Source organism: Chiloscyllium punctatum, chromosome 22 (assembly GCF_047496795.1).
Source record: "Chiloscyllium punctatum isolate Juve2018m chromosome 22, sChiPun1.3, whole genome shotgun sequence".
Taxonomy (NCBI): Eukaryota; Metazoa; Chordata; class Chondrichthyes; order Orectolobiformes; family Hemiscylliidae; genus Chiloscyllium; species Chiloscyllium punctatum.
Window position 1 is genome coordinate 50,604,629 of NC_092760.1, and position 15,478 is coordinate 50,620,106.

The 15,478-nt window shown below is 42.4% G+C and overlaps 1 protein-coding gene across 1 annotated transcript in view; it reads left to right on the forward strand.

Moving 5' to 3' along the window:
- Nucleotides 1-15,478, forward strand: part of sbf2 (SET binding factor 2) — a 568,047-nt gene that overhangs the window by 359,889 nt on the left and 192,680 nt on the right. Inside the window, 3 exon segments of the mRNA XM_072592265.1 lie at nt 1,887-1,985; nt 10,140-10,344; nt 15,030-15,139. Of these exon segments, the coding sequence (XP_072448366.1) occupies nt 1,887-1,985; nt 10,140-10,344; nt 15,030-15,139 (414 nt within the window).

Here is a 15,478-nt window from a genome sequence, read left to right on the forward strand (position 1 = left end):
CTGGGATAGTTCTTTGCCTCTCGAAATTTAACAGATTATGGTGCGATGTGAGCTTCTCTGTTAGTCAGATTTAAATAAACAAAGGGATTTACCCTGTATCATAATACATGCCAAAAGTAGTCTTCACTATCCTATCTACCTGCAACTCCATTTTCAAGGAACTATGAACCTGACTCCAAGGTCTCTTTGTTCAGCAACACTCCCCAGGACCTTACCGTTAAGTGTGTAAGTGCTGCCCTGATTTGCCTTTCCAAAATGCAGCACCTCACATTTATCTAAATTAAATTCCATCTGCCACTCCTCGGCCCATACACAGGTTAAAAAAAAGTGAGGCCAGCTGTGGTGATGTGATGTCCAGATATATTTTTGGATTCTTGCATTATTCAACTGTGTGGTTAGCTGACAGAGTAAAATTCACAACACCTTTCTTGAATCCTGATTATTTTTTTCTTGACTCATTGTTCAGGACATGAGGGCCCTAAAGTTCCTGTGTTGGGAAAGATCATGGAACATGGGCTAGGTGCTTTGTATTTTTGGGTGCCCGTTGCAGAAACAGCTTAGTAACTGATAAAATGAAGGAACATCATTCCTGCCAGCTGGGCCAAGTGTGTTTATAAATTAAAATTGCTGAGTGGAAACTTTTGACTTTATTATTTGTTTGATTGCAAGTTTTAGGAAAAAGACATAATTAGCAAGTGTTTCTTTCCAATCTGTGCTATCCATTGAGAGTATTCTGTTTAAACCTAACTGTGAAACTGGTATGTAAAAGTTTCAAAATGGGGTTCCTTTTGGAAATCCCACTTTACATTACACTCTGGCAAAAGAAGAGCATCGTATCAATGGGGAGATGAGAAAAAAGCCAGACTCTCCAGCCCTATCCATTCTGCAGAATACATTAATCCAGGCATGCTTCTGGTGACCTTTCATATGATCTCTGCCTCAAGAAAGCAACAATGTTCTCATAAGGCTTAAAAGATGTTCTGCCCATTGCTGCAGCCAAATCCGCAATGAAGATCCACAATAGATATTGTAGCAGACAGCAACAGTGGTAAGTCTACCTCAAGTTAATTTAAGGGAGCCACAGAGCTAGATAAGCTAATTCTCTCCAGATCATTATATGAGGCAACTCATCAATAGTTTATTGTGCCAGGACCGTTCAGTTATTGCAGTTTTATAATTAGTGACTGAGGTCTTCAAAGTCTGTGAGAAGATTTGTAGCTCGGGTGCTCGTTGTTGTGGTTCTGTTCGCTGAGCTGGGAATTTGTGTTGCAGACGTTTCGTCCCCTGTCTAGGTGACATCCTCAGTGCATGGGAGTCTCCTGTGAAGCGCTTCTGTGATCTTTCCTCCGACACTTGTAGTGGTTTGAATCTGCCGCTTCCGGTTGTCAGTTCCAGCTGTCCGCTGCAGTGGTCGGTATATTGGGTCCAGGTCGATGTGCTTATTGATTGAATCTGTGGATGAGTGCCATGCCTCTAGGAATTCCCTGGCTGTTCTCTGTTTGGCTTGTCCTATATTAGTAGTGTTGTTCCAGTCGAACTCATGCTGCTTGTCATCCGCGTGTGTGGCTACTAAGGATAGCTGGTCATGTCGTTTTGTGGCTAGTTGGTGTTCTTGGATGCGGTGTCCATGAACACCAACTAACCACAAAACGACATGACCAGCTATCCCTAGTAGCCACACACTCCGATGACAAGTACCATGAGTTTCACAGGAGGCTCCCAAGCACTGAGGATGTCACCGAGACAGGGGACGAAACGTCTGCAACACAAATTCCCAACTTGGCGAACAGAACCACAACAACAAGCACCCGAGCTACAAATCTTCTCCCAAACTTTGATATATTTCCTTATTGTAGGATAAAAAGTTTTACTTTGTTTTCTTGTAGTTAGTTGCCTTTGATGTGGAAAGAATCAAAACTGAGGAGGGAATTCCAACCAAAATGCTAAAACACATACGAGAACTTGCAGAACAGCTCTACAAAAATGTAAGTTTCTTTGTAAGTAATTTATTTTTGACAATAATGTAGTTAAATATGCATTGTAAGAATTCAAACAGCTTCTAATTAATATGGTGGTTAACTATGATAAATGTTTTATTTTGGCTACATTATGTCTGAGGATCAAAGCTAGTTGGAAATACTAATGACACATTTCTGGACTGGGGCACTTTTTTAAGGTGAGAGGAGAGAGATTTAAACATGTGAAAGGCATTTGTTTTACGCAAGGTGGTTCACGTGTGGAATGAACTTCCTGAGGAAGTGGTGAATGTTGGTAAAATTTCAATATTTAAAAGACATTTGGAAGGATACATGAAGAGAAACGTTTGGAGGGATATGGGCCAGGAGCAGGCAGGTGGGACTAGTTTGGGATTATGTTTGACATGGATTGGTTGGGCCGAATGGTATTTTTCTGTGCTTCATGGCTGTATGACCCTATAAAAGGTTCATTGCAGAGTGTCCAGCTGTTTCATTTGCCGTTCACTTTTTTCAAATGACATGAGCCAGAATTATTGTTAAAATTTATTTTTGACTTTGCCAAAGCTGCCTGAAAGAATTTTGTGCACGAGTACTGTGTGTTGTTTTGCTTTAATATGAAATTCTGTTGGTTTCAAATGTTTTATTTAGTATGTTTTATTTCTCCATACTAAATAGATTTCAATATTAGCAGTTATTTGCAATGACTTAAACTTAGCCCTGGAGTCTATCTGAAAGAACAGCATTTGAGGAGAATTTGGGTGGTGAGAACTCATTACATTAACACCGGATTTTGAAATACTATCCTCTTACCACTGGAGGCCATGAGAAAAATATCCCATCTGGAAAACAACAGAAATTAAACCCTTGGCTAGATCTAAACAAAAGTATGTCTGGGGAAACAAGAGGCCCTGCTATCTACTGAAATAAATTGGCTATAATCTTCATTTCAGAAATGCAAATTTTGCAAACAAAGGCAACTCAACTGTTGCACCCACTTCACAAAAACACAAGTGAGGTGTGATTATGTCAATCCCCTGTTGATATTGGCAATAAATGTACATATTCAAGTATTTGTATTCCTTTGCGGATGACTGACAATCATAGAATCCCTATCGTGTGGGAGCAGGCCATTAAACCCATCAAACCTGACCTGACCTTCAGAAGAGTAGCCAACCCAGACCTTCACCCTATCCCTTTCACCCTGCATTTATCATGGCTAATCCTCCTCAGCTGTACATTGCTGGACACTATGGGCAATTTAGCATGGCCAATCCACCTAATCTTTGGATTGTGGAAGAAAACCTAAAGAAACCCATGCAGACACTGGGAGAATGTACAGACTCCGCATAGACAGTCACCGAAGGCTGGAATCGAACCAGAGTCTCTGGAGCTGTGAGGCAGCAGTGCTAACCACTGAGCCACAATTATTTAGTAAGCATCTAAATGGGAAAAGGCTAAGGAAATCTGAAGCACAAAAGGAATTATTGTCCTTGTTCAGGATTCTCTTAAGGTTAACATGTAGGTTCATTTGGCAATTAGAGAGGCAAATACAATTTTAGCACTCATTATGAGCGGGCTAGAATGCAATGGCAGGGATGTACTGCTAGAGCTGTATAACACTATGGTCAGACCACATTTGGAATATTGTGAGCAATTTTAAACCACATTTCTAAGGAAGGATATGCTGATGTTGGATGGGGTCCAGAGGAGATCTACAAGAATGTCCCTGTGAATGAAGGGCTTGTCATGTGAGGAGCAGTTGAGGACTTGATGGAGTTTAGAAGGGTGAGGCATGATCTCATAGAAGCTTACAGAATGCTGAGAGACCTGTAAAGAGTGCTTGTGAAAAGATGTTTCCAATAATAGAAGAGACTAGGACCTCAGAGCACAGTCTCAGTGAAGAGATGACCCTTCAGAGCTGAAATGAGAAGTTTCTTCAGACAGAGGAGAGTGAATCGGTAAAAATCATTACCACAGAAGACTGTGGAGGTCAAGTCATTGAGTGTATTTAAGACAGAGGTCCTTGATTAGTAAGGTAATCAAAAATTATGGGGACAGGCAAGAAAATGAGTTTGAAAACATATCAGCTATATTGAATGGTGAAACAGACTCAATGGGCTGAATGGCATAATTCTGTCCTATTTCTTTTGGTCTTATGGTTGTATTTTCAGATACTGCATAATCTTTACCTTGTGTTAGCTCATAATAGCAAGTTTTTAAGCACCTAAAGGACAGGTAACAGAAAGAGGTTGTTTGAGTGTTCAAAGTCTTATACACTTCAGTGTTGTGAGATCAGAACATTGGCCTGCCTGTAGACATCAGGATTAGTTGCAACAGGTAAAGAACTATTAGGATTAGAAAATTGTTTTGTGGTTTACAGCACAGTGGTAGTTCTTTAAAGATACAGAATGAATATTGTACGTGACAGAGAGAGAGATCTGGCAGTGTTACAGCTAGCAACAACAGACAAAGTTTCACTCTATTTCATGTGCATATATGGGCATATCAGAATTAAAGATGCAACAACTGGTATTCTCTAAATAAGCTCAGGGCACCTATTCTTGATCCTATTCCAATTCCCCTCAACTACTGTGTGCCTTTCATGCCATATGACCCCTTTTGAGAATGATTAACTGATCAGAGATACGTTGTGTGGTTACACTGTACCATCCAAAGACCATGAATATTAATCAAGGCAGACGGGGAACTCTGTTCAATAATTAATTCAAGAATAATCAGATATCAAATCCTAAAGACTGCCATCAAAGCTTTATGCAATATCTGATGGCAAATATTTTCTGCCTCAAGATACTTCAAACTTTTCAAACCTTTAAAATTTGTTCTGAAAATTAAAGCTTTCTAGATTCAGACCCATTGGTCTTGTTGCTGCATGGTGTACATTTTCCTGTATGTTCCAGTGAGGGAGTCTTGAGGCAAGGAATTTAAATATAGATATGACTGTTAACTGCCTGAGAAAATGAGTGAAGGAATTAATGTGACCACTTCAATATTACTCCATTAGACAAATCTACCCACACAATCCATTTTCCCCTGACTGCAGAGATTTTTTTCAAAAATCCAGGATTATTTGCTCAACTCTTAAAAGTGACTGCAGGGATATTGGTTATGAATTCTCATGTTAAAGCATTGACCAGTGAATTGTACATGAGAGTCACTAGGGAACAACCGCAGAGAAGTAAACTGATGTTAAATAGAATGCATCTTAAACTTTTATTTTTCAAGGATTGGAAGCAGCTGTGCACCAATTCGTGTTATTAACTTGGTTGAAAAAAATCTGGATTATTTTGTAAAATAATTTTATGGAAGATGTTTCCATCATAGATATTTAATCAGTTAGTAATTCTTTTTAAAAAAGACTACAGATTTCGCTGATGGATAAAAATTTCAAGCAATTCTTTTGAAATAAAGAATAGCCACAGAATCCCTGCAGTGTCAAAACAGGCCATTCAACCCATGGAGTTCATACCAACCTTCTGAAAAGCATCCTACCCAAACCTATTTCTCTCTCTCCCGCAAACTGGCAGCTAGCTCAGCATATATAACAAATTCATACCCAATTAACCCTGAATTGATATATCTATCCCCATTCCCTCATTTCAGTAGGCCTTGGGCATTCCTTCAGGCCATTGAAAACGAGGAGGAAGTCTTTTACTCAGGTTTGTGAACCTTTGAAATTCTGTACCACAGAACTGCTGCTTTTTTGTGCTATGAATTGTTGTGCTTCAGTAGTTACTGCCAAGGCTAACTTCATCTGCTTCGATTGTAGCTTATTTATTCTTGGTCTCTTATTACTATCCTTTCGTAGACTTATCCAAATCTCCAATATGAATACTGTCTTCAGAAGTTACACAACCTTTTAAGGTTCTGGGTTTATCTACAAGGATTAATGTAACTCATCCTCAATTTAGTCATACGATAAACATTAGACATAGCAACAGGGGTAGGCCATTTGACCCATTGAGCCTGATCTGCTATTCAACAAGATAATCTTATAATGTACCCGTCTTCCTTTATCTCTTTAGTTTCCAAAATGTCTATTGATCCCCTTTATTATACTCAAAACCTGAGTATCTGCACCATCCCCTCACACCCTCCATCCAACTCATTAATGTAAATTATGAAAAGCTGAACCTTGCGAACAGATAGCTGAAGAATACCCAGAGTTGCATCTCTTCAGAACGAAAATGTTCACTTTATCCCTACTTGTTCTCTCCTCTACCCCAACCATTTACTGATCCATGTTACAGTTTTGCCTTCAGTTATGTTTATTTCCATTTGACTTATCTCTTTATCGAATATGTTTTACAAGCCCATTTACACAGCAGTCATTTGCACCCCCCTGTCCATTGTGCTAGTGATTTCTTCAAAAATTAAACAAGTTTAATCAGACATAAACTCTCCGATATATATCCATGGTGATTATCTTTCATCAAGCAGTTCTCAGTGGTAAAAATCTTCGACGAGAAAGTGAGGACTGCAGATGCTGGAGATCAGAGCTGAAAATGTGTTGATGGAAAAGCGCAGCATGTCAGGCAGCATCCAAGGAGCAGGAGAATCGACGTTTCGGGCATGTGCCCTTCTTCAGGAATGAGGAAAGTGTGCCCAGCAGGCTAAGATAAAAGGTAGGGAGGAGAGACTTGAGGGAGGGGCATTGGAAATGCGATAGGTGGAAGGAGGTTAAGGTGAGGGTGATAGGCCGGAGTGGGGGTGGGGGCGGAAAGGTCTGGAAGAAGATTGCAGGTTAGGAAGGTGGTGCTGAGTTCAAGGGTTGGGACTGAGACAAAGTGGGGGGAGGGGAAATGAGGAAACTGGAGAAATCTGAGTTCATCCCTTGTGGTTAGAGGGTTCCTAGGCGGAAGATGAGGCACTCTTCCTCTAGCCATCGTGTTGCTATGGTCTGGCGATGGAGGAGTCCAAGGACCTGCATGTCCTTGGTGGAATGGGAGGGGGAGTTGAAGTGTTGAGCCACAGGGTGGTTGGGTTGGTTAGTCCGGGTGTCCCAAAGGTGTTCTCTGAAACGTTCCGCAAGTAGGCGGCCTGTCTCCCCAATATAGAGGAGGCCACATCGGGTGCAGCGGATTCAGTAAATGATGTGTGTGGAGGTGCAGGTGAATTTGTGGCAGATATGGAGTGATCCCCTGGGGCCTTGGAGGGAAGTAAGGGGGGAGGTGCGGTTGCAGGGGAAGGTGCCGGGAATGGAAGTTGGGTTGGTGGGGAGTGTGGACCTGACAAGGGAGTCACGGAAGGAGTGGTCTTTACAGAACACTGATAGGGGAGGGGAGGGAAATATATCCCTGGTGGTGGGGTCCGTTTGGAGGTGGCGGAAATGACGACGGATGATATGATGTATATGGAGGTTGGTGGGGTGGTAGGTGAGGACCAGTTTTTACAGGGGGCAGGGTGGGAGGAGGTGTAGTCTAGGTAGCTGTGGGAGTCGGTCGGTTTATAGTAAATGTCCGTGTTGATTTGGTCGTACGAGATAGAAATGGAGAGGTCTAGGAAGGGGAGGGAGGAGTCTGAGACAGTCCAGGTAAATTTGAGGTCGGGGTGGAAGGTGTTGGTAAAGTGGAAGAACTGTTCAACCTCCTCGTTGGAGCACGAGGCAGCGCCGATACAGTCATCGATGTAGTGGAGGAAAAGGTGGAGGGTGGTGCCAGTGTAGCTGCGGAAGATGGACTGTTCCACATATCCAACGAAGAGGCAGGCATAGCTGGGGCCCATGCGGGTTCCCATGGCTACTCCTTTGGTTTGGAGGAAGTGGGAGGATTGGAAAGAGAAGTTGTTCAGGGTGAGGACCAGTTCAGTCAGTCGAAGGAGGGTGTCGGTGGAAGGGTACTGGTTGGTGCGGCAGGAAAGGAAGAAGCGGAGGGCTTTGAGTCCTTTGTGATGGGGGATAGAGGTGTATAGGGACTGGGTGTCTATGGTGAAGATAAGGCGTTGGGGACCAGGGAAACGAAAATCCTGGAGGAGGTGGAGGGCATGGGTGGTGTCCCGAACGTAAGTGGGGAGTTCTTGGACTAAGGGGGACAGGACCATGTCGAGGTATGCAGAGATGAGTTCGGTGGGGCAGGAGCAGGCTGAGACAATCGGTCAGCCGGGGCAGTCAGGTTTGTGGATTTTGGGCAGGCGGTAGAAGTGAGCGGTGCGGGGTTGTGGGACTATGAGGTTGTAGGCAGTGAATGGGAGATCCCCTGAGGTGATGAGGTTATGGATGGTCTGGGAGATGATGGTTTGGTGGTGGGAGATGGGGTCATGGTCAAGGGGGCAGTAGGAGGAGGTCTCCACGAGCTGGCGTTTAGCCTCAGTGGTATAAAGGTCAGTGCGCCAAACTACTACCGCGCCTCCCATGTCTGTGGGTTTGATAGTGAGGTTGGGGTTGGAACGGAGGGAGTGGAGGGCTGCACGTTCCGAGGGTGAGAGGTTGGAGTGGGTGAGACGGATGGAGAGGTTGAGGTGGTTAATGTCGCGGCGGCAGTTGGCTATGAAGAGATCGAGGGAGGTAAGAGGCCAGCACGGGGTGTCCAGGTGGATGGGGTGTGTTGGAGGCGGGAGAAGGGGTCGTAAGAGGCCAGTACGGGGTGTCCAGGTGGATGGGATGTGTTGGAGGCAGGAGAAAGGGTCGTAAGGACTGTCTCAGACACCTTCCTCCCCTTCCTAGACCTCTCCATTTCTATCTCGAGTGACCAAATCAACACGGACATTTACTTTAAACTGACCAACTCCCGCAGCTACCTAGACTACACCACCTCCCACCCTACCCCCTGTAAAAACGCAATCCCATACTCCCAATTCCTTCGTCTCCGCCGCATCTGCTCCCTGGAGGACCAGTTCCAATACCGAACAACCCAGATGGCCTCCTTCTTCAAAGACTGCAATTTCCCCCCAGACGTGATTGGCGATGCTCTCCACCGCATCTCCTCCACTTCCTGCTCCTCCGCCCTTGAGCCCCGCCCCTCCAATCGCCACGAGGACAGAACCCCACTGGTCCTCACCTACCACCCCACCAACGTCCATATACATCATATCTTCCGTCGTCATTTCCGCCACCTCCAAACGGACCCCACCACCAGGGATATATTTCCCTCCCCTCCCCTATCAGTGTTCCGTAAAGACCACTCCCTCCGTGACTCCCTTGTCAGGTCCACACCCCCCACCAACCCAACCTCCACTCCCGGCACCTTCCCCTGCAACCGCAAGAAATGCAAAACTTGCACTCACACCTCCCCCCTTATTTCCCTCCAAGGCCCCATGGGATCCTTCACATCTGCCACAAATTCACCTGCACCTCCACACACATCATTTACTGCATCCGTTGCACCCGATGTGGCCTCTTCTATATTGGGGAGACAGGCTGCCTACTTGCGGAACGTTTCAGAGAACACCTTTGGGACACCCGGACCAACCAACCCAACCACCCTGTGGCTCAACACTTCAACTCCCCCTCCCATTCCACCAAGGTCATGCAGGTCCTTGGACTCCTCCATCGCCAGACCATAGCAACACGACGGCTGGAGTAAGAGTGCCTCATCATCCGTCTAGGAATCCTCCAACCACAAGGGATGAACTCAGATTTCTCCAGTTTCCTCATTTCCCCTCCCCCCACTTTGTCTCAGTCCCAACCCTTGAACTCAGCACCACCTTCCTAACCTGCAATCTTCTTCCAGACCTTTCCGCCCCCACCCCCACTCCGGCCTATCACCCTCACCTTAACCTCCTTCCACCTATCGCATTTCCAACGTCCCTCCCCCAAGTCCCTTCTCCCTACCTTTTATCTTAGCCTGCTGGGCACACTTTCCTCATTCCTGAAGAAGGGCTCATGCCCGAAACGTCGATTCTCCTGCTCCTTGGATGCTGCCTGGCCTGCTGTGCTTTTCCAGCAACACATTTTTCAGTTCTCAGTGGTAGCATGTTCCAAAGAGCTATCTAATCAAGATAATAGTGGCCTTGATGAAGATGAATACTCACTTCAGGTAAAACCCGCAAGGGGTTGGAACCTCCTGGTGTGGATGACATTACTATGAGTTACCAAAACGAATATGTTCTGTACATTTCACGTTATTATCTCTATATTTTCCGTAGACACAGTTCACAGTAATTGAAATTTATTTATCTGTCTTTTTCATTTGAAAAATGTTATAATAGGAAAACCCAAATCCACACATGGCTTTTCAGAAAGTGCCGAAGCCAACTGAAGGTTCACACATGAGGGTGCATGTACTGCCATTTCCCAAAATAAACGAAGATAAAGTACAGGCTCTTCTCCAGGATGGTCTCTCGAAGCACCTTAATTCGCCACCTGCTGTTCGAGTTGAGAAGAAGTGCATTGTACCTGCTGGCCCACCAGTTGGTATGTATCAATATTTTATTATGTCAGTGTTTTAAAGGCAACCTTGAACTTCTGGTAACATGTACTTGTGGTAAAAATAATTGTGTTCACAAATACTTTCGAAAACAAGTTATCAAAATATAAACAAATTCTGCAGGATGTGATCTGTATGATCCTTTATCCTGTTTATTTTGCTTCTGTTCTTTGGTAGATGATTTAAGGCAGTTATTGTGTATTAGACAAATCTGTCTCTGTGGGTTCTGTAAGAGTATTCTATATGCTTTTAATATTACCTGTAATTTTTAAAACAGAAAAACCGTAAAGTCTCTCCATTCTAAGCATCAGTCATGCATAATTTCTTTAAAGATGTAATTTTTCCTTCAAATTTCCCTGCCTATTCCCTTCCACCACCCCAAAAAAATAACATCGGAGGAAATTTCTGCAGATGCTAAAAATGAAAGATGCTGGAGATCACAGTGGGTTAGGCAGCATCCATGGAGAGAAAGCAAGCAAACATTTTGAAGCCAAATGACTCTTCATCGGAGCTGAAGTGAAATGTGGAGGGGGCAGAATTTTGCAATATGTGGGCGGGGGGAGGGATTAATCTGAACTATCAACATTCTTACTTCCCCACTACTGCATAAGCGCTGCCCCTTCATAGTTCACTTCAGCTCTGATGAGGAGTCATCTGGACTTGAAACATTAGGTTGCTTTCTCTCCATGGATGCTGCATGACCCACTGTGATCTCCAGCATTTTTTTAAGAAAAATAAACCATGGCTGGTGAGGATATAGTGTTGAAGGATTGATCAGAATTCTGTCTGCACTCATTGTTCTTTCTAAGCACTCCCAGGTCAGGTATAGCACAGATTTAAATACAGCGCAGAGCACTCCCTGGACTACCAACAATGTCCTGCCAATGTCTATCTGAAAATCATCACTGCTCAACTATTGTAATACATCTAATTCCCACGCTGTAATTTTTTCAATTTTTGACATTGTTATCTCTGTTCCATATTGTGATCTGTTTCTGTTCCCTGTGAACAGAATCTCGACTGTGTTTGGCTGCTTCTGCCAAAGCTAACACTGGAGTTTTCCATTTCATGTGACCAGGTTATATTCAAACCCAAAAGTACTCGAAATGCAAAGGTCAAATTCTGTTTGATTTTGTTTTGTTTGGAATGCTTTTGTATTTTTGTTTATTCTCTCAAAGCATTTCGCACAATAAGAAACTGCCCTGCAGCCAGCAGTCTAGAATCTGATTAATTTCAGAAGCTCTGCTCCTTTGACACCAGTTGGTGTAGAGTGTCAACTTACTTTGGTAGTGTTTGGAAGTTTCCTCCTTCCTTTTGCTTTTAACATGATCTTAGTCTCTATTGTATCTGATGGTATATTTGAGAATGACAAGTTGTCATCAAGCGAAGATGCAGTTTCATGTACAGTTAATGAAAACTGGAATTTAGTCCAAAGTTCCTTATCTAGGCATATCTGAGTGATTCAGTTCCCACTGTGCTTTTTTTTAGACAATGTTCCAATCAATTGCAATTTCTCTTCCACCTTGACAACTCCATTTAAGCTTCTATATAAAAATGTATAAGCATATATGTACAAGAATATGCTGAGATGGGTTTCTGTTATGTATTTGAGTGTATAGTGTAAATATGTATTTGTACATTCACATTGACTCAAAATTTCATTATCATGAGATGGTACTAGGGATGAAAACTTTAATAACATGCATTTTTTTGTATACATTCATGGGATGAGAACGTTGTTGCTAGACCAATATTTATCGCCAATCCCTAATTGTTCAGAGTCAACCATGTTACGCTGGATCTGGAGTCACACATAGGCCGGACCAGTAAGGATGGCAGTTTCCTTCTCTCAAGAATATTAATGGGTTTTCTGAAAATTGACAGTCAATTTATGGTCATCATTACCCTTTTAATTCCAGATTTACATAGAATTCAAATCCCACCATCTTTGTGGTTCCCAAAACATTAGCTGGATGTTTGAATTAACAATTCCTGATAAAGGGCTTTTGTCCGAAACATCGATTCTCCTGCTCCTCAGATGAGGCCTGACCTGCTGTGCTTTTCCAGCACCACTCCCCCAACTTTGAATTAACAGTCCAGTGGTAATACCATGAGGCTGTCACCTCCCCCTAATATTCCACATTAGCAAGCCAGTAGAAAGTCTACCTTTCTTTGTAACTAGTGATCTTGCACTCTCTTCTACAAAGGTTGTTGACATATCCTATTTGCAGACCTATTAACTTATGTTTTGCCTCCTTTAAAAGGAATTGTGAATTCTATTTAGTTCACATAATGTGCACTTTTAGTTTTAATGTGTCTCAAGAAGGTAAAATAAAAATACTACTTAAGCCATTCAGACAATCTTGTTGATCACTTAAGAAGGCGAACAGAATATCGAGCTTTTTTGTAAGGGGGCTGGAATATAAAAATAGGGAATTCTTGCTACTGCAATTCCAGCACATCGGTGGAACCATACTGAGAGTACTGAGTGCCGTTTTGGTCATCTTGTTAAGCAAAGGCATACTTGCATAGTTCAGAGAAGATTCATTTGGTAATTCTGGTCCACCTGAAGTTCTTAGAAGGGAAAGTAGGGAATCTCAATTGAATGCAAGGCGATAATTCATTTTTCTAATCGCAGAGTAAAGTTTTGCTTTTAACTTTTCCAAACCTTTCAGATGGACAGCATTCCCTATCTTCATGGCTAGGAACATTTTTTGCAGTTATTTGCATGTCACGAATACTCATTAACACACCTTACTGGAATTATGTTCACAGGTGAAATGTTGTTCGCTAAAAGTAGAATACATGTGTTTTCACGAACCTGATTTTATGTATGAGGTTTGCAGAATAGACTTTTACCTCCAAGCTATGATACATCAAAACTTCTCTTGTTACTTACACTGTTCATAACCAAGATATTTCTTTCCACAAATGTTTGCTGTGTTGTTGTGAAAACTCTTCTTGTTGATCAGTTCATGAGAAATCTCAGTCATATGCAGTCTGGCTTGTTGTTGTTAACTATCTATAGTATTTGGGATCAAGCCTGTTTGGGCCAACAAGATTGACCAAATGAGGCAACACATCTGACCAGGGCTGAAAAAAAAACAGGGGTTCAACTCAAATGGTCATCTTATGTGGCTGTGGCTGTGTCTTTGTCTATTGCAAGCCTTTGGTGAAACCCTTTCAGGTCTGCATTCTTGTTATAAAAAAAAGTGAGCTGATGGTACATGGAGTAGAGTGTTGCAGTTCCTTCTGTGTTTTAAATGTAAAGAGAGTCAGATGTGAGACCCACCACTGCACCAGCAATAGATCCTCATTGGTAACTAGAAAGAAGTGACCGACATTAATTGCACATGAAGCACCTGTTGGTGATGTCTGGCACCTAATTTCCTCTGTGTCTGTGCTCTACAGTGATAACCGAACAAAACCAGTCATTTGAGGAGCATGAAAAGTTGAGTAGATAGTGGCATGTGTCCTGGCAAAACAGAGCTTTCATCCTCTGGTGAAACAAGGTTTCCTTGAGTTGTCCACAGGCATCTGTCAGTTGGGACGGCCTCTTATGTCACCCAAAGGGAGAAGAACATCCCTTCTCTTGTAGAATCATACAGAAGAGGCTCCTTTGGCTCATGGAATCTGTGCTGACCTATCTAATCTAACCTAATCCAATCCCACTTTCCAGCACTGGGTTCAAAGCCTTGCATTTTCCAACATTTCAAATGTTCATTCACATAGATTTCAAATGTATTGAGGTTTCCCGTCTCTCCTGACTTCCCAGGCAATGTATTCCAGGTTCCCACCACTCTCTAGATGGGAAAAGTTGCCTGGCCATCTTCCTTCAAAAGAATCTCTTGGGAGGCATTACTATTCTTTTTGGCTGGTCAGTGACATCTCCAAGGGTTGTTGGGGGTGAGCAGAGGTTAAGTGTTGCTCCTGTATTGCAGTGAGTAAGGTATTGTTTGGGTACCTTTTAAATGTGTTGTCCAAATAGTGGGGCATTTAAGATCCTCATAGGCTTCAGAGCTTCCTGTTCATATATTTTAGGTTTTGACAGTGGATAAATATACGACAGGCTGAAAAGAACATAATTCTTTGGGAAACATGGGGATGAGGCAGGAAAGTGGAGATGAGGATTTTAGGGTCAGTCATGATCTCATTACATGGTGGAGCACACTTGAATCACCTACTTCTGCACCTGTGTCTTATTGTTTTCTACTCCCTGATAATAAACCTGAAATCATTGTTTTAAACATTGAATCCTTTCAACCATCTCTATTTCTTTCTAAGTTCAGATATTCTGAATGGGCACAGCAGTAAAACAGATTGCCAGATCAATATATTACAATGAGTGCTTTGAGCATGCCTGTTTATAAACACAGCATAAAAAGAGGGATTGCTGGGTTCACGTTTTGAAATTCTCAGTACTAAGCTTATAAAAGTACCTTGAAGTGTAACAGAATTAGCATTTTTGTTTAACTTCTGACCCACAATGGCCTGATGTTATACTCCAACTCACAAGAACTTCTCTTGCAGTCAGCATGTCCAGAAGTCCAATTCAGATCTGACTCTGAAGTTGTACTGTAATCTTCAGATATCAATATGTAGTTATTCATTTACATGCCTAAGTTAAAATAAAATTTAATGATATATTTATCTTACTGTTTTAAATTTCTAGTGTCAATAATGGATAGAATGGGATCCGTTTTTAATAGTGCCCGTAGATTGGAAGTTGTTCGAAACTGCATCTCTTACATTTTTGAAAATAAAGTACTGGAGACTGAGAAGGTATGTTCACTTAAATTGGTGTTTAAAATTTACAGTATTACCATGTAACATTTTCATTATAGTTTGTAAAATTCTAGCAATATTCCTTTAACTCTATTAAGATTAATCTTAATAGCCAGCCTTTGTATTTGTAAGGTTAAATGTCCTAGCGACTGAGGCTCCAATAAAATCAAGTTTATTGTTAATCCTTTTAGATGTGCAGATGTGTATACTGTTTGTCCACTTGCTGTCCACAAATATAAAAACAGAACACAGTTAAACAGTTAGAACAGTTTTCCCTTATTGCAGCTTCCATCCTGCATCTGTATGCCTAATGTTGTCTCCCAATTTTTCACATGT